A 27,751-nucleotide genomic window follows, 5' to 3' on the forward strand; every position below is an offset into this window, starting at 1 on the left:
TTTCATTCTAATTTTCAGCATGCTGACATTGAGTGCAGGAAAAGCAGGTTTTGAGAATGTGAGAGCTAATCGTGTGACTGAAGCAGTACTGGATGCCCGACTTTGGAAAAACTTTCTGAGTAGTTGTAGTCAGTGATCAAGGAGCATCATGTCCCAGGAAGTGAGCCTGGGATCAAGTGTTCTCTGGCTATTTCTCATTAAAAAAACTCCCTCTCACTTAGAAAGGGTGTCCCACTGTGGAGGATGGATACTTTGCTCACCCCCTAGCTCTCTAGCACTTTGAAATTGATGTCCACCGCCAGTCACAACCACTTTGGGAAAAATTCAAAACCACCAAATGTAACTATAAAGAGTTATCTAGATTTGAAACATTAGCTTGCTCTCTCTCTCTCTCCACAGTTGCTGCCTGACCCACCTGTGATTTCTAGCATTTTTCACTTTTTGGCAAGTTTGAAGGTCGGGGACATGAAGACATATTATAAAAAGAATTTGTATTCAATTCTTTATTTTCCTGTTTAAATGCTGCTTCTTTTAAAAATAGACAATTTTTAAAGGCATTTTAAAAGCAGCGTAACTGGAAACAGCCAGACTTTTAAAATAACCAAGGCTGATCATATGATCACCTTTCTGGAAACCCCTGAGTCCCCCGTATTGAATAAACATTCCAGTTAAAACTGACTCAAAGGATTTGGATAGCCAGCCTTGGACAGAGGAATGTCTCAAGATTGAATTTGTTAAAATAGATGCTAAGGCTTTTAGGGTTACTTTTTTGCTTTGTGATGGAAATTCTAATGGGGAACTTAAAATTACACTGTCAACCTAATGAGTTTCCAATTAAGCCACTGAGATGGACATCCCTCCTATAATGTGGATACTAGAATCGCATAGAAACTGTAGCCTAACCAACATTTTATGCAGTTTCAACATCACCTCCTTCCTGTTTAACTGAAATGTCTGTTCTTTTTTAATCACTTGAATGAATTTGGAGCTTGTTGTATTAAATCTACAAATCTGAGATTCTGAGCAATTTGCTGTCTGACTTCCACAAGGAGAACAAAACTCCAGGCAGAGTTGGCAGCCTGCCCATAACACTCCACCTCTGTCTTCAAATTTTTGGCTTCAAAGGATGTTAAAGAGGTTGTTGGCTTCAAACACTTTGATTGTAAGAAGGAAAAGTACTAGCCCCAGCTCACTGAGGAAGCTAGCATTGGACACTGACCCCTGGGAAGTTGTAACTAAAACTAACTGATTTTTCAATCCTTCTGTATTGACCAAAATTTGGAATTTACAACCTTATCTCTTCTCGTGTCCCATCTTCCTTACTTTCCTCAGCTATCTATATATTAGTCCATGTTTTCAATGTTTTGTTAGTGCATCCCTATCTTTGATTTCATCTTAAATTTTTTGCCGTGGGTTTATTTAAAATATTGGAATCCAAAAAATTATGTTTGAAAAATGCTTTTGGCCCACCTCAGTAACAGAGGGATATAGAAAGGGACAAGATAAATGATACATCACTATCTCAGGCAAAAGAGAAGGAAAGCAATCCTTATTAAATTCACTCCCATTCCCTCATTACTCAACATAGCAGTCACAGCAGGGTTCAGAGCAGCCTGGCTTTAATTCTTGAATGACTATGCAAGGACAGGGAAGGAACAATGAAGAGAACAACGCAGAGAGTTGTGAGAGCATGGAATGCGTTGCCAGCAGCAGTTGTGGAAGCAAGGTCATTGGGGTCATTTAAGAGACTGCTGGACATGTATATGGTCACAGAAATTTGAGGGTGCATACATGAGGATCAATGGTCTGCACAACATTGTGGGCTGAAGGGCCTGTTCTGTGCTGTACTGTTCTATGTTCTATGTTCTAAGAGCCAAGGGGTGTTTGGAAAAATGTTGGGTTGTTAAGCTTATTTTATCCAATCATGTAAACAGTCTCACTTAGCATTGTTTACTTGTGTTGCCCATTCTTGATGCTACATTTTTGTCTTTTTAGCTCTTGTTGCTAGGGGGAAGAACATGAATTGATGGGGATAATGGGGGATGGGTAGATCTAATGTGAGATTAGATACAGAATATTGTTTGTGTCAGTGGGATTGGAGCTGGGAAAATGCCCATTGGGATGTGGTAACATTGGTCCCATTGTGGTGACTAACTGCATCTTTCAGCTGCACAGGAATTCCTGTATCCCAGGAAGAGTGTGAATGGCTGGTTTTGTATTGTATTGTATTGTATTGCTCCTCTCTCCTCCTTGTCATTCTCATCCTCTTCCTGATCTTCCTTTTCTTTATAAATGATTTGGATCCTGGAATATAGAGTAAAATTGCGAACTTGGAGCAGTGGTAGTCTTAGTTATAGACTCAATAGAGTCTTTGAGATCTACAGCACATAAAAAGACTATTCTGCCCATCACATTTGCACCAATCAAACATAATCTCTAACTATTCTAATCACATTTTCCAGCACTTTGCCCATAGTCTTGTGTGCCTTGGCATCACCAGTTTGCATCTAAGTACTTCTTAAATGTTATGAGGGTTTCTGCCTGTATCACTCTAACAGGTAGTGAGTTCCACTACTCTCTAGATAAAAGAGTTTTTTCTCACATCTTCTCTAAACCTTTTGCCCCTTATCTTAAATCTATTACTCCTGGCCATTGATCCCTCCATCGAGGGGAAAGTTTCTTTCTGTCTACTCTATCTCTGCTCCTTGTAGATTTACACATCGCAATCATGATCCCCCTCAATCTTCTTCTGTAGGAAAACAATGTCAGACTGTACCACCTGTCCTCATAACTGTGTGATGATGCTGTTGCGTTAAAGAGGTAATTTTGTCCTGGGTTTGTTGAAGAGAATTTGTAACAGTAGAGGTTGCATATAGATCTTGTCCCTGAGAATCTTTTCCAATAATTTCCCTGCTACTGACTCAAGGCTCACAGGCCTGTAATTTCCTGGATTATCCCTGCTATCCTTCATAAACAATGGGGCAATATTGGTTATTCTCCAGTCCTCTGCAACCCCACCAATGACCTGGGTGTGCTTGTGCATTGACATTTGAAGCTGGTGCAGGATATATTGAGAGAGAATTGAGGAGGAAGCATATTTTGCAGTGCATTACAACAAACCTGTGGACACAAAGGCAGCAGCCATTACTGCCTGACCTCACCCTGACAGAGAGGGTGATCAAACTCATCCCAGAGCCAACATCATTCATTCCATTCACTACATGACAAAGGAGGAATTCAGAAAATGTACAAAACGGGTGAGAGCGAGCTGGAACCCCTGCCTTCTACATTCACACCAACACTCAGAATATCCCTATTATCCCAGTGGGACAAACAGAATATTCATTCCAGAAGGGAGAAAACAACAAGAATTCTTGGGAAAAGGAATATAGAAGTGAATATACTGGCCATACCACAGGTCCATGTTAAAGTCTGTAAAATAAGTCTGATCAGTGTGTGTCACTCATCAGTTATACTGGATTTTCCTTTTGGATACAATTATGTGACCTTGGGAATTGGGAGTAGGGGAATGGAGGCACTGAGGTGCAGAGAGTTATGAAAACTGCCTGGAAGTGACACTGTTCACAAACAAACTGGCTTCAGCCAGTTACCCATAGCTAAATTTCAATGTTTTTACTTGCTTAGGGGATGTGACCAATATTTATTGCACACCCCTAGTTGCTCTTGAGAAGGCGGCAGTGTGCTACTTTCTTGAAACACTGCAGTAGACTCAAAATGTCCTTAGAGAAGCAATTCCAGGATTTTGACCCAGCAACTCTGAAGGAATGGCAAGGTATTGACTATTGACCTTTAAGACACAACCTTCCCTTAACAAACACCACTGAATATTCCCAAGTAGCCTGTGTCTTTCCAAGTAACAGTTCTATCTCAATATTGCCTGTAAGAATTTGTCCACTATTGCGATCTGTCAGCCAATAATTATTTATATGTAGACACCCTTATTCAATAAAGGAGGATAAAAAGCGGACAATTTTAAGCTGATTAACTGAACATCTAATTTTGGAAAAATATTGGAATAAATTATTAAGGAAGTAAGTGCAGAACATTTGGAAAATCATAATCTGATCAAGCAGAATCAACATGGCTTCACAAAAGGGAAATCGTTCCTGACTAATTCATTAGTTTTTTGAGGAAGTCTCAACCAGACGAGTAAATTTGTTGTCTTTGGGCTTCTAGAAGGTGTTCAAAATGTACCTTACAAAAGGTTAAGTTATAAGATAAGAGCCCACCATGGCATGGTAAGAAAATTGACTATTGAACAGAAAACAGTGAGTGGAGATAAGGGCTGCTTTTTCAGATTGGCAATCTGCAGTCAGTGGGGTTCTACAGAGATCAGTGCTGGGACAACTAGTGGTTCAGTGGTTAGCACTGCTGCCTGACAGTGCCAGGGACCTGGGTTCAATTTCAACCTTGGGAAACTGTCTATGTGGAGTGTACACTTTCTCCCCGTGTCCATGTGGGTTTCCTTTGGGTGCTCTGGTTCCCTCCACAATCCAAAAATGTGCAGGTCAGGTTGATTGGCCGTGCTAAATTGCCCATAGTATCAGGGATGTGTAGGTTAGGTGGATTAGCCAACGTGGAAATAGAGAGATAGGATAGGGAGGTGAGTCTGGTTGGGATGCTGTTCACAGAATTGGTGTGGACTTGTTGGACTGAATGGCCTGTTTCCAACCACAGGGATTCTATGTTCACTGTGTGTGTATATATGTTACTGATTTGGAGGAAAGAAGTGAATGTACTGCAGCCAAATTTGAAGATAACACAAAACTAAGTGGAAAGACAGGTTGAGAAATGGGTACAGTTATAGATATTAATAGATTAAGTAAATGGGCAAAAAGTTGACAAATGGTGTATCATGTGGGAAGATGTGAAATTGTTCACTTTGGAAGGGAGAATGAAAGAACAAAATATTTTTTTAAATGTAGAAAAACTGCAGGAGGCTGCAACACGAAAGGACTTAATGATCCCTGCACGAAACCCAGAAAACTAGCACACAGGTATTCAGGAAGGCAGTTGCAGTATTGGTTCTTTATTTCCAGGAGGCTGCAGTATGAGAGTTGGGGAAACCTTACTGTAACTGTAAAAGGTGCTGGTGAGACTATTTCTGGTGTAATGTGAGCTGTCTTGGTCTCCTTATTTAAGGAAATATCATTTCATTGGAGGCAGTTCAGAGAAGTGCACTAGGATGATCCCCAGTACGGAGGGGTTGTCTTACGGGCAAAATCTAAACAGGTTGGGACTCTCCTCATGGGAGTTTATGAGAATGAGGTGATCTAGTTGAAACATATGTTATTAAAGGGCTTGATGGGGTAAATGCTGAGAGGATGTTTCCCCTCTTAGGTGATTCAAGGACAAGACAGCATTGTATCATAATAAGGGGATGCCAATTTAAGATGGAGATGAGGAGGAATTTCTTTTCTCAGAGGTTTGTGAGTTTCTGGAACAGAGATCTGTGGAGCAGAGACTGTGTTTATTTAAAACAGATCTGAGATAGATAGATTCTTGATCAATCAGGGAATCAAGGGTTACAGGGCAAATGCAGGAAGATGAACGCGAAGGATACTGGATCAACCATGATTCTTTAGAAAGAAGTAGCGGGAATGAGACCCCAGTGGCTTACTCCTGTTTCTACTTTTTATGGTCTTATGGTCTTATTTGACCTTTCCCTTGCCTTGCCTTTCCCTTTTGAATAATTGTACAACATTTACAAACTCTCCTATCCTTTGGGACCTCACCTATATCTAGTGAGGATGAAAAATGACCCTCAAAGCATCATGTATGTCCTCCCTAGATTCCTTTAACAGACTGGAATGCAATCCATCAACTGGCTACTCTATGAATAAGGGGACTGAGGAGGACTGAGATGAAGAAGAATTCCTTCCCTCAGAAAGATGTGAACCTGTGGAATTCTCTCCCATAGAAAGCATTTGGGGTCAGTTTGTTAGATATGTTCAAGAGGGAGCTGATGTGACCCTTGCAGCTAAAGGAATCAAGGAGTATGGAGAGAAGGCAGGAATGGGGTTCCAAAATTGCATAATCGGTTATGATCATATTGAATGGTGGTGCAGGCTTCAAGGGCCAAATGGCCTAATCCTGCAGCAATTTTCTATGTTTCTATTTTTACCCATCTTCAAGGAGGTCAGTCTATCTGGTACTGCTCATTATGCTTATTTTATCTAATATTCCACATTCTCCCTCCTTAGTTAGAATCTCTCCACCACCCCTCTCCTTTCTGAAGACAAAGTACACAAGTAAGAAGTCTGAAAATATTTCCTGCTTCCACATATGAGTTACAGTCACAGAGGTCTATAGCATAGAACAAGGCCCTTAAGCATATCAGGTTACTTGGTGCATCTCTGATAGGCCTAACCTTTTCTTTATTTATCCTGTTAATGTACTGATCAAACATGATGCGGAGGTGCCAGTGCCAGTGCCAGTGTCAGTGTCCGTGTTGGACTGGAGTGGACAAAGTCAGAAATCACACAACACCAGGTTATAGACCAACAGGTTATTTTGAAAACACAAGCTTTCAGAGTCTCAGAGATAGTAGGAACTCTTGATGTTGGAGAATCTGAGATAACAAGGGGTGGAGCTGGATGAACACAGCAGACCTCAGAAATGAAGAATTGGGTCCAGACCCAAAACATCAGCTGTCCTACTCTTCTGATGCTGCTTGGCCTGCTGTGTTCATCCAGTTCTACACCTTGTTATCTCAGCTTTCAAAGTTTTACCCTTTCTTCAGGTGTTAGTAAGAGAGGTATTTTCAGACACAGAATTTATCATTTATAATCAGAGGGTCACACCACTGATGACAATGTACTAAACAAATCTAAGATGCTGTTAAATCTTTAATTAGTTAGAAGGTTTTATTTCATTAATATGTATATGTAGGTCCCCAAATTCCTCTCAAGTGATTGTCCTGAGAGAACTGAAGATTTTGTCAATCTAGAGAAGAGGTGATATTTTAGGTCTGAAAAAGTTTGATTAGAATCTGTTTGTGTTTCGGTTTGGAGTCAGACTGGTTTTATTTCTAAAGTAGGAATTTATAAAACACCATATTGATTGACTGTCTATAAATTGTGTACTTTTTGAACAAAATTGAATGTATCTCCAAATACAAATTCACCCCATAAATTCACGTGTGTGTGTGTGTGTGTGTGTGTGTGTGTATGTGTGAGAGAGAGAGAGAGCGAGAGTGTGTGTGTGGGAGAGAGAGACTGTGAGTGTTGGGGGGAGGGAAGAGAGTTTGCGTGAGACAGAGAGAGTGTATAGTGTAGTGGGTTCACCTATAGTACGACATGAACAGAAGATCACTGTTGAGGCCATCCTCGTGGGCATCGAACTCGGCTATGCTCAGCAACTCTGCACTGTGTGTACCCCAGAGTCCACCTTGGAGGACGTTTACCTAAAGATCCAAGGCTAATGTCCTTGACTACTGAAGGGTTCCCCCATTGGGAGGGAACATCTCCATCTGGCGAGTTTTGCACGGGGTCTATTCATTCGTTTTCATAGCATTTGTGTAGTTTCACCAATATACCAGGTTTGGATTTTCCTTAAGTCCAAGGGTGGCACAGTGGCTCACTGGTTAGCACTGCAACCTCACAGCACCAGGGACCCAGGTTCAATTCCAGCCTCGGGCGACTGTCTGTGCAGAGTTTGCACATTCTCCCTGTGACTGTGTGGATTTCCTCCGGGTGTTCCAGTTTCCTCTCGCAGTCCAAAGATGTGCACACTAGGTGGATTGGCCATGCTAAATTGCCCATAGTGTTCGGGGATGTGTGGGCTATAGGGGGATGGGTCTGGGTGGGATATATCAAGGGGCGGTGTGGACTTATTGGGCCGAAGGGCCTGTTTCCACACTGTAGGGCTTCTAATCTAAAAGTTTGCCAGCTAATATTTTCTTGTTTTATCCCTTTCCTGCCTTAACTTTCTTTTTCTCCTCAGCCTACCACTTTCCACACACCTTAAAGTATTTCTTTTTTTATATTGGGTGGATCAGAGTCTGGTGAGGGTTAAGTCAGGGTCTCAATGGGGGTGGTAGGATTAGGATCTGGTATAGGGATCAGAGATCAGTTGGGGAAGGGTTTGGATGGGACCTGGTCGGACTGGCAAGAGGGCATTATTGGAGTGGGGGGGGTGCTCAGAGTCTGATCAGAGGGGTCAGAATTCAGCTGAAATGATGTCAAGGTCTTGTTGGGCATGATTATGGTTTGGTTGGGTGTGAGGGTTTGGTTGGAATTGGGTCAGAGTCTGATTCGGGACATCAGCATCCAGTAGGAGCGGGGTCAGGGTCTGGTCAGGGGTGGGGGGGGGGGTATCCGCGTCTGGTCAGAGGGAGTCAGGGTTTAGTCAGGAATGGGTAAGGCCTCGTTGGAGGTCGATAAGTACCTGGTCAGGGGTGTCAGAATCTGGTCGGAGGGAATTTCAGAGTGTTGTCATGGTTCAGGGTCTGGTCTGTAACAGCCAGGTAGTTAGGGATTTACAGGGTTCATGGTCAGGCTTGGGTGGGCTTTGATTGTCCTAGGGGATCCCACGCCCCCTGTTAGGAGATGTCAAAATTAGGAACTCTGAGCCAATAGTCAAAGTGCCTCAGGGGTGTCTGGGATTCGGGAGCCCATTATAAACTCGGAGGGATATGGATTATAAATAAACTATGGTGTGGATAGTGGTAAGCATATGCCCAGCGAGTGAGAGAGGGTGCTGGAAAAAAATGTTCAATACTCTACTGGATTTAGGGGTGGCAGCAGCAAAAGCTCACAGACTCCTACATCCCCAATGTAACAGGAGCTAATTCAACACTTTTCTGAGGAAGGGTCCCGATCCAAAACATTAGCTTTCCTATTCCTCTGATTCTGCCTGGCCTGCTGTGTTCCTCTGGCTCCACACTGTGTTATCTCAGACTCCAGCATTGGAAGTTATTACTATCTCAACATTTCCTGTGATTTTTTTTACCCAGGACGTCCGGTCATGCAATTCTGTTGTTTATTCTGAGCCTTTGAAGATTTTTTAAATGGCCCTAGTGCCAATAAAATTATCCTGCATGCATACCCTCAATAATAGAGGCAGAGACAAAAACAGAAATTGCTGGAAAAGCTCAGCAGGTCTAACAGCATCTGTGGAGACAAATCAAGAGTTAACATTTTGGGTTAGTGACCCTTCCTCAGAATAGAGGCAGAGTCTGCTCTCAGAGATTTGAGTGCTGCATCATAGTTTTACACTCACAATTCCCACATTCTTCTAACCTCGCTTAGTGCGATGTGGACATTTATTTCCATCCCTAATTGCCACTGAATCAAATGGTTTAGTTGGCCATCTCAAAGGTTAGTGAACCACATTGATATCACATCTGCACCTGACAGATGGCAGATTTCAAAGTGGTTTTTTCCAACAATGCTATTATCCTCTACATAAACTAAAGTTTCATTCCGGATATTTTTATTGAATTTAAATCTCAATATCTGCCACGAATGGGATTTGAATCCATTCATCCCCAAACATTAATCTGTATCTCCAGATACTAGCCCAGAGATATTTCCACACCACTATACTACCATCACCTGTACAATCTGCTTGTGATTTGCATAGAGACAAATTTCAGTGTTGCAGAGTCAATGGACCCTGTACTCCTTGGGATTTCCGACAGACTGTAAGAAAGGCCAGGAATACAGGCAAACATTGCAAATTGGTCAGAAACATTAAAATCCACGAGGTAGAGGGGAATGTGGCAAGTTGGATCTAAAATTGATTCAGTGACAACGAACAGAGGGTAATTGTCAATGAATGCTTTTGCAAATAGAAAATTGTTTCAGTGCTTCACAGACTTTGTTGTTGGGTTTTTGCTAATTGTTGTATAAATTGATGATTTAGATTTAAATATAGGATGCATGATTGGGAAATTTGCAGATGACACAAAAAATTGGCGATGTAGCTGATAATGATGGGGACAGCTGTGAACTGCAGGGCAATGGATAAGTGACAGAGAAGTGTGAGATTATGCACCAGGGAGGGCAAACAAACTGAGGAAATAGGCAATAAATGGAGGCTACTGAAAGGGGTGGAGGAAATGAGAAACCTTGAAGTGCATTTTCACAAATGACAAGGTGGGTAGTGAAGGCAGTAAAGAAGGTATATGGAATGCTTTCCTTCATTGGATGAAGTGTTGAACTTTAAAGCAGTGATGTAATCCTGAATGATACAAGACACTGGATATGCCACAGCTGGAATTCTGTGTACAGTTCTGACTACATTACAGGAAAACACATTTGCTCCAGAGTGTTCACAGAGGTGATTCATAAAAATATTGCCAGAGTTTGAAAATTGTGGCTAAGAGCAAAGATTGGATAGATTAGAGTTATTTTCCAGAGGAGAGGAGGCTGAAGGGTGATTATTTGAGGTATAGAAATTAATGATGGGCATGGGTAGAGTGGACAGGAAAGACCTGTTTCCCAAAGAGAGAGGTTAATTACCAGGAGTTCAGATTTAAATTGACTGATTAAAGGATTAGAGGGGACATGGGGAAAAATTGAGGTGGAAACCCTAAACTCATTTTCAAGGCACCTGGGTCAGAACTTGAAGTGCACTAACTTACAAAACTGCAAAACAGGTATTACTAAGTGGGATTATAATGGATAGACAATTTATCAGCTAAAGCAGACATGATGTGCTGAATGGCCTCTTTGTGTGCTGTAACCGCTCTAAGATTTGAAATAGTTGGAGACAGAGAGGTCACGGGGAATGGAGAGGTGGTTAATGGGGGTTAGTGGGATAGAGGAGGTAGTGGCAGAATGAGAAGGAGGTAGTGGAGGAGGGGGATTGAGGAGGTGTTGGAAGGGGAGGTCATGAGGGAGGGGCAGGAAGAGGTGGGGAAGGAGATGTAATGGGGGTGTGGATGGAGAGGTATTAAGAGGTGAGAGAGGTAGTATGGATGGGAGAGGTTGTAGTGGAAGGAGTAGGGTAGATGGTGGGGGAGGGGAGAGATTATACGGGATGAAGTGTGGAAGTGGGAGGCCATAGGGAAGGTTGTGGGGGCGAGGTCCTGGAGAAGGGTAGGTTATAGGGGAGCATATCGGGGAAGGGGGTGGTCATGGGCTGTTCTCCTGTGATGGGCAGGTTTTTGTGGGCAGTGGGAGCAAGAAGAGCAGAGGGAATGAACAATAGAACATAGAACATAGAACAGTACAGGCCCTCGATGTTCCACTGACCTGTGAAACCAAACTGAAACTCAGCTAACTTACACTATGCCCTTAAACTTGACGAGTCTACTACTGTTGCTGGCAGGGCATTCCATGCCCTTACTACTCTCTGAGTAAAGAACCTACCTCTGATATCTGTCCTATATCTATCACCCCTCAGTTTAAAGCTATGCCCCCTCATGCTAGCCATTCTCAATCTGAGGAAAAAAGGTCTCACTGTCGACCCTATCCAATTCTCTGATCATCTTGTATGTCTGTATTAGGTCACCTCTTAACCTTCTTCTCTCTCTATGAAAACAACCTCAAGTCCCTCAGCCTTTCTTCATAAGACCTTCCCTCCATACCAGGCAACATCGTGGTAAATCTCCTCTGCATCTTTTCCAATGCTTCCACATCCTTCCCACAATGTGGCGCCAGAACTGTATGCAATACTCCAAGTGTGGCCGCACCAGAGTTTTGTACAGCTGCAACATGACCTCACGGCACCGAAACTCAATCCCTCTACCAATAAAACCTACCACACAAGGGCAATGGCCATTCCTATATGGTTTAGGAAAGATTCGAAAGGCCTAGCCAACCCCTCCGACCTCAGTCCTTTTTCTCCACCCAGTCAGGTGAATGATCCTAATCCAATGATGTAAGATGTACAGAAATTTACCTCAAGAAAAGTTTTCGACTATAATTGTTACCAAATGTAAAAGGACTGAAACATCAGGAAGACACTATTTGAACAAAATGTGTCATGCTCAGGTCTATCAGAATTGTGTGGAATGGGCTGAACCAGGGAATTCTCCGTTGTAGGTCAGTGTTTAGTGTGGAATGATCATAGGCACCATCCAAAACAGCTTTTCTCCCACATTATCTCCAAGAAACGGTTCAAGAATTTATTCATTTAATGACATATAATACTAACAACAAATGATGTGACATATTACATTCTGCGAAATATCACAGCTGTCAGAGTCCATGCCAATCTCTGCCCATTGCTTTGCAGAGTGTATACAAAACAATAATTTATAATTGCATTGGCCATTTTGCTTCATTCTGGGTTTGAGAAAGGCAGACTTATAAAAATTGCTCAATCTGATGAATCCAGGTCTCAGAAACAGAAAATGAAACAATCGAAAAATTGAATTTAAGATAGTTGATGACATCTTGAAGAGGAAAAAATGGAGCCTACACAATACGGAGAACAGTGAGCTGCTGGTGTCTAGACGAAAGGAGGACTGATTGAGAAAATGGAAAGGACACAGGAGTACAGAGAGGAACAAGGCAAGTTTGGCAGAAAAGGAAAGAGAAAGAGAGAGTATGGGAAAGGAGCAAGAAATTAAAAGGGTGCATAAGAAAGAAACAAGGGCAGAATTGAGGACTGACGGGAGTAGACAGTAAAAGATAAGAGAGGATGGGCTGATGAGCAGACAGATAATAAAAGCAACAGACAATGATAAATAAGTAAGACAATTTCAGGAGAAAGAGTGAAAAATGAGGCAGGGAGGAAGGAATAAGAAACAAAGAAAAGAGTGTAAAGATAAAACGAAAGGAATGAAAATAAATGGAATGTATTGAGTTCCATACTTGTGCTCCGAGTTTGTTTGGATGGCAATCAGATTAATACACCAGCTGTGGAAATAATCTCTGATTCCCATTTACACATTTTGACATTGCATCTTGCTTTCATCAAAAATGGCTTGTTAAAAGTTCTTTGTACATGTATGGGCTTTTTGTTGTAGAAAACATTGTATCAGAATCTCTTTCTGGTTAGACACTACTCCAGCAGGAAGCATGCATAAACAGAGGAAAGGTCCAGGCAGAACCCCTCTCTCAAATTGTCTGGTGAATATCCCACTGTCTGGGAGCTCTGCATTTTCACCATCTGAATGGTTACATCACATTTTCAAAGAGTTGCAAAGATCTCATGATATTTTCATCCTGTAAAAAGGAAGAAACAGAGAGTTCCAGATGATTAAACTTTAAAGGACAAACAGATTGGGACTGCCCTCTGTGACCAGCCAGTACTGAGTGCGATTGTCTTACTCACTGAAACATACAAAATTCAGAAAAGGCTAAGGCTCTACACAGTCTGAACCATTTCTGACATATTTGTTACCTTGTTTCTCTGACGTTCCACATCAGAACATTCCCTCAGTCCACTTCTGATGATCCCCAGCCTTATAAACCTGCCAACCTTGTGATGATATCTAATCTTCACGTTGTGTGTCTGACAATTAAGCTGCACTAAAAATGTAATCTTCGAACACTCACCCCTTAATTTTTCCCATGCTAAATTCCTATTTTTGTATGCAGAGTGGAAATAGTATTAGTTAGCCTGTCACACTGTAATTCTACCCTCCCAAACTTGGGAAGAATTGCTGCTCGTCAATGGTGTATTTGCAATGAAACATGTCGACAGCAGCTTAAAACTAAGAACAGAACGAATAGTTGTTCATTCCTGGAGGTGAGAATCTGAAACTTGGTTCCTAAGAGGATATCATAAGTGACACCTAGGCTATGTGGAGATGGTGCCCAGAGAGAAAGCAGAAAGAGAGAGAGAGAGAGAGAGAGAGAGAGAGAGATAGAACAGGCAAACAAAGAGATTGCTGATGATAAGCTGGGACCCGATAAACTGGGTGGGCATGAACAAGAATTCAAAAATGGGTTGGCTCAGCTGGGAGTAATGCATACAAAGCAGTACTTGGGCTTGAGGGAATAGGCAGTGAACATGGATGAAGGTATTCACACACTAAAATTGTTAAAATTGATATTAAGTCCTGGAGGTTGTAAGGAATCTAGGTGGAAGATGACATGTTGCCCCTCCAGCTTACTTTGAGCTTCACAGAGGTACTGCAACAGGCCAGAGAGTGAAATGTTGGCCAAGAAACATGGTGGTTTATTGAAGTGGCAGGCGACTGGAAGCTCAGGGCCAACTTACAGTCAGAACCTAGAGGTTCCACAAAGCAGTCACAGATCTGCATTTCATCTCCCTAATGTAGAGGAGAGCTCTGAAGAAGTCTTTCTGCAGATGTTGCCAGACTTGATGAGTTTCTCCAGCAATTTCTGCTTTTCTTGAGGAGACCAAATTATAAGGAGTGAATATAGTAGAGATGATGTGGAGGTGTCGGTGTTGGACTGAGGTGGACAAGGTCAGAAGTCACAACACCAGGTTATGGTCCAACAGCTTCAATTGAAATCAGAAGCTTTCGGGGTACTGCCCCTTTGTCAGGTGAAGGGCAGCAAGGCACATAGTCACAGAATTTATAGTAGAAAGATCAGAAGATCATGCAAATGATGGAAGTGGATGTCAACAAGTTGAATAATAAGTCTCTGCAGGTAATCAAAAGTGTCAGGCAGTGTGAGTAAAGTATCAACAGCTGAATAACAAGTGAAGGAATGACCTATAATCCAATTAAATGAGGCAAAGGGATGATCACAAAATATTAAAAATAAGGTGGTGCAGGAGACAAAGCATAGGCTGGAATAACGTGATAGATATAAGAGTCATGTGCCGAGGGTTTAACTAAAGTAACAAGTAATCCAAAACCGAACAACTAATTAAGGTAGAGGGATCATGACAAGTTATTAAGGTGAGGTGTCAAAATGGGAGAGTAAGGAAGATAGTGAGTTTTGAGAAGATTTGTAGCTCAGGTTAAGGTTCTGGATGTAAGTTTGCTCGCTGAGCTGGAAGGTTCGTTTTCAGACATTTTGTCACTTTTTTTATTTGAAAAAATATACTTTATTCATAGACTGTACAAAAACAAAATATTTATACACCTACCCAGTCATGCAAGCCGCTCTGGGTTACCCAGAGGGTACGTACACCAACTAAAAAGGAGAAAAACAAAACAAAGAAGAAAAAAATACAAGCAAAGAAAATACTCCGGCAGTCGTCGCCCTGCACAGTCCCCGTTGGCCCCCTGACCAGTTGGGGAAGGCGCCAGGTAGGCCCAGTTACCAGATAGGGCCCTTTTTCCTATTCTGGATGAGGGGTTTCATACGGTGGTCTTTCCCCACCGCGCCTTGGCAGCGGTTGCCCCAAGCTTAAGCGCGTCCCTCAGCACATAGTCCTGGACCTTGGAGTGTGCCAGTCTGCAACACTCGGTCGGGGTCAGTTTTTTCAGCTGGCAGACCAGCAAATTGCAGGCAGACCAAAGAGCATCTTTCACTGCATTGATGGTCCTCCAGGCGCAGTTGATGTTGGTCTCGGTGTGCGTCCTGGGAAACAGCCTGTAGAGCACGGAGTCCCGTGTCACGGAGCTGCTTGGGACGAACCTTGACAAATACCACTGCATCCCCCTCCAGACCTCCTGTACATAGGCATACTCCAGAAGGAGGTGAGAGACACACAGTCTCATCCGCGCTGCCCCCCACCCCCCGCAGCCGCCGCGAGGGCAGTGTGTGGTGGCGCAGAGATTCCGGGCGTGCATAAAGGATCTCACTGGCAGAGCCCCTCTCACCGCCAGCCAAGCAATGTCCTTGTGCTTGTTTGAAAGTTCTGGCGATGAGGCATTCTGCCAAACGATTTTGGCAGTCTGCGTGGGGAACCACAAAACGGGATCCACCCTCTCCTTTACCCCGAAGTGTCTCGAGGATACTACATGCTGACAACCATCCTACACAACACTGGGGACAGGTAGAACCTCAGTAAGTAGTGACACTTGGTGTTTGCGTACTGAGGATCTACGCACAGCTTGATGTAGCCACACACAAAGGTAGCCATCAGGGCGAGGGTGGCGTTCGGTACGTCCTTTTCCCCCATTATCCAGGTCTTTGTAAATGGTGTCCCTGCGGACCCGGTCCATCCTCGAACCCCAAATGAAGTGGAAGATGGCCTGGGTGACCGCAGCGGTGCAGGTCCAGGGAATAGGCCAGGCCTGCGCAACATACAACGGTACTGAAAGCCCCTCGCACCTGACAACCAGGTTCTTACCTGCGATGGAGAGGGACTGGAGCATCCACCTGCCCAGCCTCTGCTTCAGTTTGGTGATACACTCCTCCCAAGTCTTCGTGTACGCCCCAGCTCCACTGAACCAAACACCCAGCACCTTCAGGCAGTCTGTGCTGACGGTGAAGGGGATGAAGGAGGGGTCGTCCCAGCTACGGAAGAACATGGCCACGCTCTTACCTCTATTGACTGTGGCACCCAAGGCTAGTTCAAACTGGCCGCAGATGTGCAACAGACTACTCACCGGCCGACGAGCAGTGCAGAAGATGGCGACGTCGTCCATGTCCAGGGAGGTTTTGATTGCAGGCCTCCGGTGCCTGGGATAGCCATGCCCTTCAGGCTCATGTCCTTCCTGATGGATGCGGTGAAGGGCTCCATACAGCACACGAACAAGGCAGGAGAGCGTGGGCAGCCCTGTCTGACTGGAAAACTGTCTGATTCCCACCCGTTGATCGAGACAGCGCTAACGATGTTGGTGTAGAGCAGCCGGATCCAATTGCAGATGCCCTCCCCGAACGCCAATTTGGAGAGGACGTCCCTCATGTAAGCATGAGAGACCCTGTCGAAGGCCTTCTCCTGGTCCAGGCTGACGAGGCAGGTGTCCACCCGCCTGTCCTGCACACAGGTGATCATATCCCTGACGAGCGCGAGGCTCTCAGCAATCTTCCTGCCCGGCACAGCACAGGTTTGGTCAGGGTGAATCACCGACTCCGGGACAGACCTGACCCGGTTGGCTATGACCTTGGCCAGGATTTTGGAGTTCACATTCAATAATGAAATGGGACGCCAATTCGTAATTTCTTCCCTCTCCCACTTCCTCTTGTAAATGAGGGTGATGATGCCCTTCTTCATGGACTTGCACATTTCCCCTGCCCGAAGCGCACTATCGTACACCTCCAGCAGGTCCTGGCCAACCAGGTCCCACAGAGCGGAATACAGCTTGACCGGTAAGCCGTCACTCCCGGGAGGCTTATTCCTCTCAAAAGGACTCGAGGGCTCCGGTCAGCTCGTCCAGGGATATCGGCCAGTCCAGCCACTCCCTCATGCTGTCGTCTAAGATCCCCGTGATAGACGACAAGAATGACTTGGAAGTAGTGCTGTCCGTGGGCTTCGCGTCGTACATTCCGGCATAGAAGGATCTGCTGATCCTCAAAACGTTGGGTCGAGACAACGTCACTGAGCCATCATCCTCCTTCAGCCGGCTAAGCACAGAGCTCTCTTTGTGCACATCCTGAAAGGAGAAACGCGAGCACGTCTCGTCCTGCTCCACGGAGCGGACCCTGGACCGGAAGATTATCCTGGAGGCCTCCGATGTGATGCTGACCCCTCACCTCGTGGAGGTCCTCCGTGACATCGACCCCCATCGACTGCAGAAGAAGCAGGTTCTGCATCCTTTTCTGGAGTCGCGACAGCTTTCTACGCCTCTCTCTCGCCTTCCGAACACCCTTGAGGACAAAGAACCTCTTGATGTTCTCCTTCACCTTCTGCCACCAGACGCCCGGAGACTCAGAGGGGTTTCACGGTTCTCCAACCAGCATACTCCCTCTGAAGCTTCTCAACGTTCTCTGGGGTCAATAGAGTCGTGTTGAGCTTCCACGTCCCCTTGCCGGCCTGCTGGTTGTCCTATAAGTGACAGTTGGCCAGCAGGCGGCAGTGGTTAGAGAAGAACACCGGCTCGACACCGGTGGACCTGACCGAGAATGCCCGTGACGCAAACAGTAAGTCTATCCTTGAGCGAATAGACCCGTCTGGGCGCGACCAGGTGTACCTCCGCTGCGCTCCATCTGCAGGGGTGCTGAAGACGTCGAACAGCTTGGCTTCTTTCACCGTGCCCATCAGGAATCTGGACGTGACGTCCAGTTGACTCCCCCCACCCGCTGTTCCATCTGCATCAATGATGCCCTTGAAGTCTCCGCCTAGGATGACCGGCCTGGATATAGCCAGCAGGGGTGGAAGCCGCTGTAGGACGACCAACCGCTCACTCCGTACCGCTGGGGCGTACACGTTGATCAGCCTCAGGGGAGTGTTCCTGTAGGTGACGTCAGCTACGAGGAAGCACCCCCTGACCACCTCCTGAACTTGAGAGATGGTGAAGTTGCACCCCTGCAGCACAATAGCCAGGCCGGAGGAGCGACAGTCGTTACCCCCCAACAGATTGAAGGCCCACAGGTCCAGGTGCCAGACCATTTCCCGTACCTGCTGAGGTGCGGTATCCCGCACTCCCGCAGAAACAGGAGGTCCGCTTTGACGGTGGTCAGGTAGGCCAATGTGGACACACATCTTGCGGTGGACTTGACGCTGCGCACATTAATGCTCGCAACCCGTACCCCCATTGTGGGCTGTGACCGCAGTCCCCTCCCCAAGTCCAAGGTCCAGCCCCTCCATCTGTCCCTTCATGCCCATTGCCCGGGCTAACTGCTGGACGCTCTCCGGGCTCAGGAAACCATCCGTGCTGCCTTCCGGGTGGCATCCCCTCGTTGGGGGTACAGAGGCAGGAGAGTCCGGCTCTGGGTCAGGCTGGGGACGCACTGTTTCCTCCTTCCCCCCTGGAAGTTCCGGGGGTCCTCCAGGGCCCCAGCGGCACGTGACTGGGTGTCGGAGGGAGCCTCAGGATGCCTCCCATCACCTGGAAGTGGGGTGCTGCTTTCCTTCTCCCTTGAGATCTTTAGCTTCTGCTTTGGGCAGGCCCCTCCGAATCTCCCTCGGCAGAGGAGCTCTTATAGCCCCACTGTAGCTGCCTCCTCCCGCCTGATGGTTGCGGTTCCTGGGCCAACCGAATCACCTTCCTCCTCGCTTTCCGGACCGTCGTCCACTCCCCTGGATCACCTGTCGCCGCCTCCATCGACTCCAGGTTGTCAGGGTGGGGGGGAGCGGAGCCTGCAGGGGCACTTTGCTGGCCTCGGGTCGGTCCTGCGGGGCTGGGCCCTCCTGCACGACCTGGCCCTCCTGCATATTAGTGGGGTCCTTGCAGGGCCCTGGTGCCTTCCTCTCCTCCGGGGGGGCTGGCCCCGCATTGCCCCTGCCGGCGACCTGGGCGTAGGTGGTCCCCCGCCGTGGGCATGCTCTATAGAGGTGGCCCGCTTCCCCGCAAAGGTTGCAGCTTTTTTCTTGTGGGCAATCCTTTGCAAGGTGTCCCTCCTCCCTGCAGATGGTGGCTTTGCACTTGGCCGCCACATGACCTGACCTACCACAGGCATGGCAGACTAGCCCTTGCTCCTACCGATCGCGAAGCTGGACATGGGTGTACAACGTTCCCGTCCGCGCCAATCCTCAGCATCACCTTCACCTGCCTCTTACTGGTCCGGATGCCAAAGGACTCCATGATGTCGGTTAGGTCCCCTTCCACCTTCACGGACCTTCCGAGGAAGGTCAGGACATCAACTGCTGGTACATGCGGGTTGTACATGTGTACAGTCACCATACGGCTCGTCTGCGCTGGCATCACGAACAGCAGTCAATACAGAGAGGGGTCCCTCACCTCCTTTCTCCTTGAAGACCTCCAGGAAGCACTCGCAAAGCTTGGCACTCCTGGAGGTTACTTCATAAAAACCTCCTCCAGGGAAATCCTGCAGGCAGTAAATGTCTGCAGCAGCAAACCCACAACAGTCCAACAGGACCCTCTTCACGAAGAAGGTGCAGTCCCCAGGTCCACCTCCATCCACCTTCTTCACGGAAACGTGGATGGTGTTCCAGACCCCCGACCCAGGGCACAAGCACTCGCCACAGCCATCGTTGCAGGTTGGCTGCTCCCCTGAATCAGCATTAGGCCAAAGCCAGCATCAAGATCCACCGGTTGCAAGGGTGCACAGCCAACCCGACGTCTTCCTTCCACCTCCAACACAGTCACGCTCTCTTCCTCTTGGCTCACAAAAGAGTGGGTCTTTATTTTGTTCCGGATGTAAGCTAGTTCACTGAGCTCAAAGGTTTGCTCCCAGATGTTTTGTCACCATTCTAGGTAACATCAACAGTGAACCTCTGATGAAGCACTGGTGTTATTTCCCACTTTCTATTTATGTGTATTAGTTTCCTTGGGTTGGTGAGGTCATTTCCTGTCCTTTTTCTCAGAGGGTGGTAGATGGGAAATGACTGATCCAACACAGGAAATGACATCAACACAGGAAATGACATCATCAACCCACGGAAACCCAAATACAAATAAAAAGCGAGACATAACACCAGTGCTTCACCGGAGGCTCACTGTTGATGTCACCTAGAATGGTGACGAAACATCTGGGAACAAACCGGCAAGCTCAGTGAACTAGCTTACATCTGGAACACAATAAAGACTCACTCTCTTGTGGACCAAGAGGAGGAGAGTGCTGTCTTGGAGGTGAAAGGAGGACGTCGGGTTGGCTGTGCACCCTTGCGACCAGTGGATCTTAATGCTGTCTTCGGCCTAACGCTGGTTCAGGGGAGCAGCCAAACTGCAACGATGGCTGCGGCAAGTGCTTGTGCCCCAGGTCAGGGGGTCCGGAACACCATCCGTGTTTCTGTAAAGAAGGTGGATGAAGGTGCACCTGTGGACCGCACCTTCTTCATGAAGAGGGTCCTGTTGGACTGTTGTGGGTTCGCTGCTGCGGACATTTACTGCCTGCAGGATTTCCCCGGGGGAGGTTTTTACGACGTGACCTTCAGGAGTGCCAAGCTTTGTGAGCGCTTCCTGGAGGTCTTCAAGGAGAAAGGAGGTGAGGGCCCCCTCTCTGTATTGACTGCTGTCCCGCTGTTTGTGATGCCAGCACAGAGGAGCTGTATGGTGACTGTACATATGCACAACCCGCATGTGCCAGCAGTTGATGTCCTGACCTTCCTCGGAAGGTATGTGAAGGTGGAAGGGGACCTAACTGACATCGTAGACCCCTTTGGCATCTGGACGAGTAAGAGGCAGGTCAAGGTGACGCTGAGGATGGGCGCGGACCGGAATGTCGTACACCCCCGTCCAGCTTCGCGATCGGCGGGAGCAGGGGCTACCTGACCTATGCAGGGCAACCTAAAGTCTGCCATGCCTGTGGTAGGTCAGGTCACGTGGCGGTCGACTGCAAAGCCACCATCTGCAGGAACTGCAGGGAGGAGGGACACCTTGCAAAGGATTGCCCACGAGAGAAAAGCTGCAACCTTTGCGGGGAAGCGGGCCACCTCTATAGGGCATGCCTGCGGCGGGGGACCACCTACGCCCAGGTCGCCAGGAGGGGCAATGCGGGGCCAGCACCCCCGGAGGAGAGGAAGGCACCAGGGCCCAGCAAGGACCCCACTAATGTGCAGGAGGGCCAGGCCGTGCAGGAGGGCCCAGCCCCGCAGGATGGGCCCGAGGCCAGCAAAGCACCCCTGCAGGCTCCAATCCCCCCCCCGACAGCCCGGAGTCGATGGAGGCGGCGACAGGCGACCCAGGGGAGTGGACAACAGTCCGGAAAGCGAGGAGGAAGGTGCGTTGATGGGCCCAGGAACCGCAACCATCAGGCGGGAAGAGACAGCTACAGGGGGGGCTATAAGAGCTCCTCTGACGAGGGGGATTCGGAGAGGGCCCACCCGAAGCAGAAGTTAAAGATCTCGAGGGGGAAGGAAAGCAGTACCCCGCTTCCAGGTGACGGGGGGCGTCCTGAGGCTCCCTCCGACACCCAGTCAAGTGCCGCTGGAGCACTGGAGGGCCCCCCGGAACTTCCAGGCGGGAAGGAGGAAACGGCGCGTCCCCAGCCTGACCCAGAGCCGGACCCTCCTGCCTCCGCACCCCTGACGGGGGGATGCCACCCGGAAGGCAGCACGGACGGTTTCCTGAGCCCGGAGAGCATCCAGCAGTTAGGCCGGGCAATGGGCATGAAGGGACAGATGGAGGTGCTGGACCTTGGACTTGGGGAGGATACTGCGGTCACTGCCCACAATGGGGGTACGAATTGCGAGCATTAATGTGCGCAGCGTTAAGTCAACCGCAAGATGTGTGTCCACGTTGGCCTACCTGACCACCATCAAGGCGGACCTCCTGTTTCTGCAGGAGTGCGGGATACCGCACCTCGGCAGGTACAGGAAATGGTCCGGCGCCTGGACCTGTGGGCCTTCGATCTGGTCGGGGGGTAATGACTGTCGGTCCTCGGGCCTGGCTATTCTGCTGCGGGGGCGCAACTTCACCGTCTCTCAAGTTCAGGAGGTGGTGGGGGTCGCCTCCTAGTGGCTGACATCACCTATAGGAACGCTCCCCTGTGGCTGATCAACGTGTACGCCCCAGCGGTGCGGAGTGAGCGGTTGGCCGTCCTGCAGCGGCTTCCACCCCTGCTGGCTACGTCCAGGCCGGTCATCCTAGGCGGAGACTTCAACTGCATCATTGATGCAGATGGAAGATCCGGCGTGGGGACAGCGGGTGGGGAGAGTCAACTGGACGTCACGTCCAGATTCCTGATGTGCAAGGTGAAGGACGCCAAGCTGCTCGACGTCTTCAGCACCCCTGCAGATGGAGCGCAGCAGAGGTACACCTGGTCGCGGCCAGATGGGTCTATCCGCTCAAGGATAGACTTCCTGTTTGTGTCATGGACGTTCTCGGTCAGGTCCACCGCCGTCGAGCCGGTGTTCTTCTCTGACCACTGTCTCCTGCTGTCTGACTGTCACTTACAAGACGACAGGTTGGCTGGCAAGGGGACGTGGAAGCTTGACACAACTCTGTTGACCCCAGAGAAAGTTGAGGAGCTTAAGAGGGAGTACACCGGTTGGAGAACCGTGAAACCCCTCTTTGAGTCTCCGGGCGACTGGTGGGAGACGGTGAAGGAGAACATCAAGAGGTTCTTTGTCCTCAAGGGTGTTCAGAAGGCAAGAGAGAGGCGGGGAAAGCTGTCGCGACTCCAGAAAAGGGCGCAGAACCTGCTCCTTCTGCAGTTGATGGGGGTCGATGTCACGGAGGACCTCCGCGAGGTGAGGGGCCAGCAAGCCTCGCTCTTCACCGCGGAGGTCTGCCGGGTAATCTTCCAGTCCAGGGTCCGCTCCGTGGAGCAGGACGAGACGTGCTCGCGTTTCTTCTTTCAGAAGGTGCACCAAGAGAGCTCTGTGCTTAGCCGGCTGAAGGAGGACGATGGCTCGGTGACGTCGTCTCGGCCCGACATTTTGAGGATCAGCAGATCCTTCTATGCCGGACTGTACGACACGAAGCCCACGGACAGCACGGCCTCCGAGTCGTTCCTGTCGTCTATCACGGAGGTCTTAGACGACGGCACGAGGGAGTGGCTGGACCGGACGATATCCCTGGACGAGCTGACCAGAGTCCTCAAGTCCTTGGAGAGGAATAGGACTCCCGGAAGCAACGGCTTACCGGTCGAGATGTATTCCGTTCTGTGGGGCCTGGTCGGCCAGGACCTGTTGGAGGTGTACGATAGTGCGCTTCGGGCAGGGGAAATGTGCAAGTCCATGAGGAAGGGCATCATCACCCACATTTACAAGAGGAAAGGGGAGAGGGAAGAAATTAAGAATTGGCGTCCCATTTCACTTTTGAACGTGGACTACAAAATCTTGGCCAACCGGGTCAGGTCTGTCCTGGAGTCAGTGATTCACCCTGACCAAACCTGTGCTGTGCCGGGCAGGAAGATCGCTGAGAGCCTCGCGCTCATTAGGGATACGATCGCCTACGTACAGGACAGGCGGGTGGACACCTGCCTCGTCAGCCTGGACCAGGAGAAGGCCTTCGACAGGGTCTCTCATGCTTACATGAGGGACGTCCTCTCCAAATTGGGGTTCGGGGAGGGCATCCGCAATTGGATCCGGCTGCTCTACGCCAACATTGTTAGCGCAGTCTCGATCAACAGGTGGGAATCAGACAGTTTTCCTGTTAGATCTGGAGTCAGGCAGGGCTGCCCGCTCTCTCCTGCCTTGTTCGTGTGCTGTGTGGAGTCCTTCGCCGCCTCCATCAGGAAGGACGTGAGCCTGAAGGACGTGATTATCCCAGGCAGCGGAGGCCTTCAGGTCAAGACCACCCTCTACATGGACGGTGTCGCCGTCTTCTGCACCGATCGTCAGTCGGTGAGTAGACGATTGGACATCTGCGGCCAGTTTGAACTGGCCTCGGGTGCCAAAGTCAATAGGGGTAAGAGCGAGGTCATGTTCTTCGGGAACTGGGACGACCGCTCCTTCATCCCCTTCACTGTCAGGACAGACTGCCTGAAGGTGCTGGGTGTTTGGTTTGGTGGAGCTGGGGCGTGCACTAAGACTTGGGAGGAGCGTATCACCAAATTGAAGCAGAAGCTGGGCAGGTGGACTCTCCAGTCCCTCCCCATCGCGGGTAAGAACCTGGTTGTCAGGTGCGAGGGGCTTTCGGTACTGTTGTATGTGCCGCAGGCCTGGCCTATTCCCTGGACCTGCGCCGCTGCGGTCACCCGGGCCATACTCCACTTCATTTGGGGGTCGAGGATGGACGGGGTCCGCAGGGACACCATGTACAAAGACCTGGGAAATGGGGGAAAGGGCGTACCGAACGCCACCCGCGCCCTGACGGCTACCTTTGTGTGCGGCTGCATCAAGCTGTGCGTAGATCCTCAGTACGCAAACATCAAGTGTCACTACTTACTGAGGTTCTACCTGTCCCCGGTGTTGCGAAGGATGGGCCTGGCCTCGTTGCCGCGGAACGCTCCGAATAGTTGGACCATTCCGTACCACCTGTCCTTCGTGGAGAAATTTTTGAAAAGAAACACCTTTGACCACAAGGCCGTCAGGCAGTGGTCAGCACGTAGTATCCTCGGGACCCTTCGGGAAATGGAGAGGGTGGATCCCGTCGTGTGGTTCCCCACGCAGACTGCCAAAGTCGTTTGGCAGAATGCCTCATCGCCAGAACTTTCAAACAAGCACAAGGACATTGCTTGGCTGGCGGTGAGAGGGGCTCTGCCAGTGAGATCCTTTTATGCATGCCCGGAATCTCTGCACCACCGCACGCTGCCCTCGAGGTGGCTGCGGGGGGGACGAGACTGTCGATCACCTCCTACTGGAGTGTGCCTATGCGCAGGAGTTCTGGAGGGGAATGCAGTGGTATTTGTCGAGGTTCGTCCCGAGCAGCTCCGCGACGCGGGACTCCGTGCTCTACGGGCTGTTTCCGGGGACGCACACCGAGACCAACATCAACTGCGCCTGGAGGACCATCAATGCGGTGAAAGGCGCTCTTTGGTCTGCCCGCAACTTGCTGGCCTGCCAGCTGAAAGAACTGACCCCGACCAAGTATTGCAGACTGGCGCACTCCAGGGTCCAGGACTACGTGCTGAGGGACGCGCTAAAGCTTGGGGCAGCCACCGCCAAGGCGCGGTGAGGGAAGACCACTGTATGAAACCCCTCGTCCAGAATAGAAAAAAGAACCCTATCTGGTATCTGGGCCCAGCTGGCGCCTTCCCCAACTGGTCAGGGGGCCAATGGGGACTGTGCGGGGTGACGACTGCCGGGGTGTTTTCTTTGCTTTTTTTTGTCCTTCTTTGTTTTTTTTTCTTTAGTTGGTGTATGTACCCCCTGGGTAACCCGGAGCGGCTTGCATGACTGGGTAGGTGTGTAAATATGTTTTATTTTTTGGACATCTTACGAATAAAGTATATTTTTTCAAATAAATAAAAAGTGCCGAAATGTCTGAAAATGAACCTTCCAGCTCAGTGAACCAGCTTATATCCGGAACAAAATAAAGAACCACTCTTTTGTGGACCGAGAAGAAGAAAGTGCGACTGTGTTGGAGGTGGAAGGAAGACATTGGGTTGGCCATGCACCCTTGCAACTGGTGGATCTTAATGCCGGTTTCGGCCGAACGCTGGTTCAGGGGAGCAGCCAACCTGCAACGATGGCTGCGGTGAGTGCTTGTGCCCTGGGTCGGGGGTCCGGAACACCATCCACGTTTCCGTGAAGAAGTTGGATGAATGTGGGCCTGGGGACTGCACCTTCTTCGTGAAGAGGGTCCTGTTGGACTATTGTGGGTTTGCTGCTGCGGACATTTACTGCCTGCAGAATTTCCCTGGAGGAGGTTTCTACGATGTAACCTTCAGGAGTGCCAAGCTTTGCGAGCGCTTCCTGGAGGTTTTGAAGGAGAAAGGAGGTGGGGGCCCCCTCTCTGTACTGACTGGTGTCCTGCTGTTCGTGATGCCTGTGCAGAGGAGCCGCATGGTGACTGTACATGTGTACAACCCGCATGTGCCAGCAGCTGATGTCCTGACCTTCCTCGGAAGGTACGTGAAGGTGGAAGGGGACCTAATCAACATCATGGACCCCTTCGGGATCTGGACCAGTAAGAGGCAGGTCAAGGTGACGCTGTGGATGGGCACGAACAGGAACATCGTACACCCACCGTCCAGCTTTGCGATCGGTGGGGGCAAGGGATACCTGACCTACGCAGGGCAACCCAAAGTCTGCCATGACTGTGGTAGGTCAGGTCACGTGGCGGCCGACTGCAAAGCCACCATCTGCAGGGAGGACGGACACCTTGCAAAGGATTGCCCACAAGAAAAAAGCTGCAACCTTTGCGGGGAAGCAGGCCACCTCTATAAGGCATGACCGTGGCGGGGAACCACCTACGCCCAGGCCGCTGTCAGGGGCAATGCGGGGCAAGCCCCCCCCCCCGGAGGAGGAAGGCACCAGGCCCTTGCAAGGACTCCCCTACTGTGCAGGAGGGCCTGGTGGTGCAGGAGGGCCCAGTCTCACAGGGCGGACCCGAGGCCAGCAAAGCGCCCCTGCAGGCTCCGCTGCGCACCCCGCCCCTCACCAACCCCCAACAGCCTGGAGTCGATTGAGGAGGTGGCAGGTGACCCAGGGGAGTGGATGATGGTTGGGAAGGCGAGGCGAGCCCCGGCACCGCAAACATCAGGCGGGAAGAGGCAGCTACGGGGGGTGCTATGAGAGCTCTTCTGACGAGGTGGTTTCGGAGGAGGCCCGCCCAAAGCATAAGCTAAAGATGTCAAGGGAGAAGGAAAGCAGCACCCTGATTCCAGGTGACGGGAGGCGTCCTGAGGCTCCCTCCAACACCCAGCCATGCGCCGCTGGGGCCCTGGAGGGCCCCCCCGGAACCTTCAGGCGGGAAGCAGGAAACAGTGTGTCCCCAGCCTGACCCAGAGCCGGACTCTACTGCCTCCATACCCCCAATGGGGGGATGCCACCCGGAAGGCAGCATGGACGGTTTCCTGAGCCCAGAGAGCATCCAGCAGTTCGCCCAGGCAATGGGCATGAAGGGACAGATGGAAGGGCTGGACCTTGGACTCGGGGAGGGTACTGCAGTCACAGCCCACAATGGGGGTACGAGTTGCAAGCGTTAATGTGCGCAGCGTCAAGTCCACCGCAAGATGTGTGTCCACATTGGCCTACCTAACCACCGTCAAGACAGACGTCCTGTTTCTGCAGGAGTGCGGGATACCGCACCTCAGCAGGTACGGGAAATGGTCGGGCGCCTGGACCTGTGGGCCTTCGATCTGGTCGGGGGGTAACGACTGTCACTCCTCGGGCCTTGCAATTCTGCTGTGGGGGCGCAACTTCGCCATCTCTCAAGTTCAGGAGGTGGTGGGGGGGGCACCTCCTCGTGGCTGATGTCACCTACAGGAACGCTCCCCTGAGGCTGATCAACGTGTATGCTCCAGCGGTACGGAGTGAGCGGATGGCCATCCTGCAGCGGCTTCCACCC

The 27,751-nt window shown here is 49.4% G+C and overlaps 1 protein-coding gene across 3 annotated transcripts in view; it reads right to left on the reverse strand.

Moving 5' to 3' along the window:
* Positions 1-12,088: 12,088 nt before the first annotated feature.
* LOC125458529 (Kv channel-interacting protein 1) overlaps positions 12,089-27,751 on the reverse strand; it is a 495,719-nt gene continuing 480,056 nt past the window's right edge. For all 3 annotated transcript variants that reach the window (XM_048543880.2, XM_059650765.1, XM_048543879.2), the window contains exon 8: positions 12,089-13,142. In XM_048543880.2, coding sequence (XP_048399837.1) covers positions 13,095-13,142 — 48 coding nt within the window. In that variant the 3' untranslated portion in view covers positions 12,089-13,094. The remainder of the gene's footprint in view (positions 13,143-27,751) is intronic.

The sequence above is a fragment of the Stegostoma tigrinum genome, chromosome 13 (assembly GCF_030684315.1).
Source record: "Stegostoma tigrinum isolate sSteTig4 chromosome 13, sSteTig4.hap1, whole genome shotgun sequence".
In the NCBI taxonomy this organism is placed as follows: Eukaryota; Metazoa; Chordata; class Chondrichthyes; order Orectolobiformes; family Stegostomatidae; genus Stegostoma; species Stegostoma tigrinum.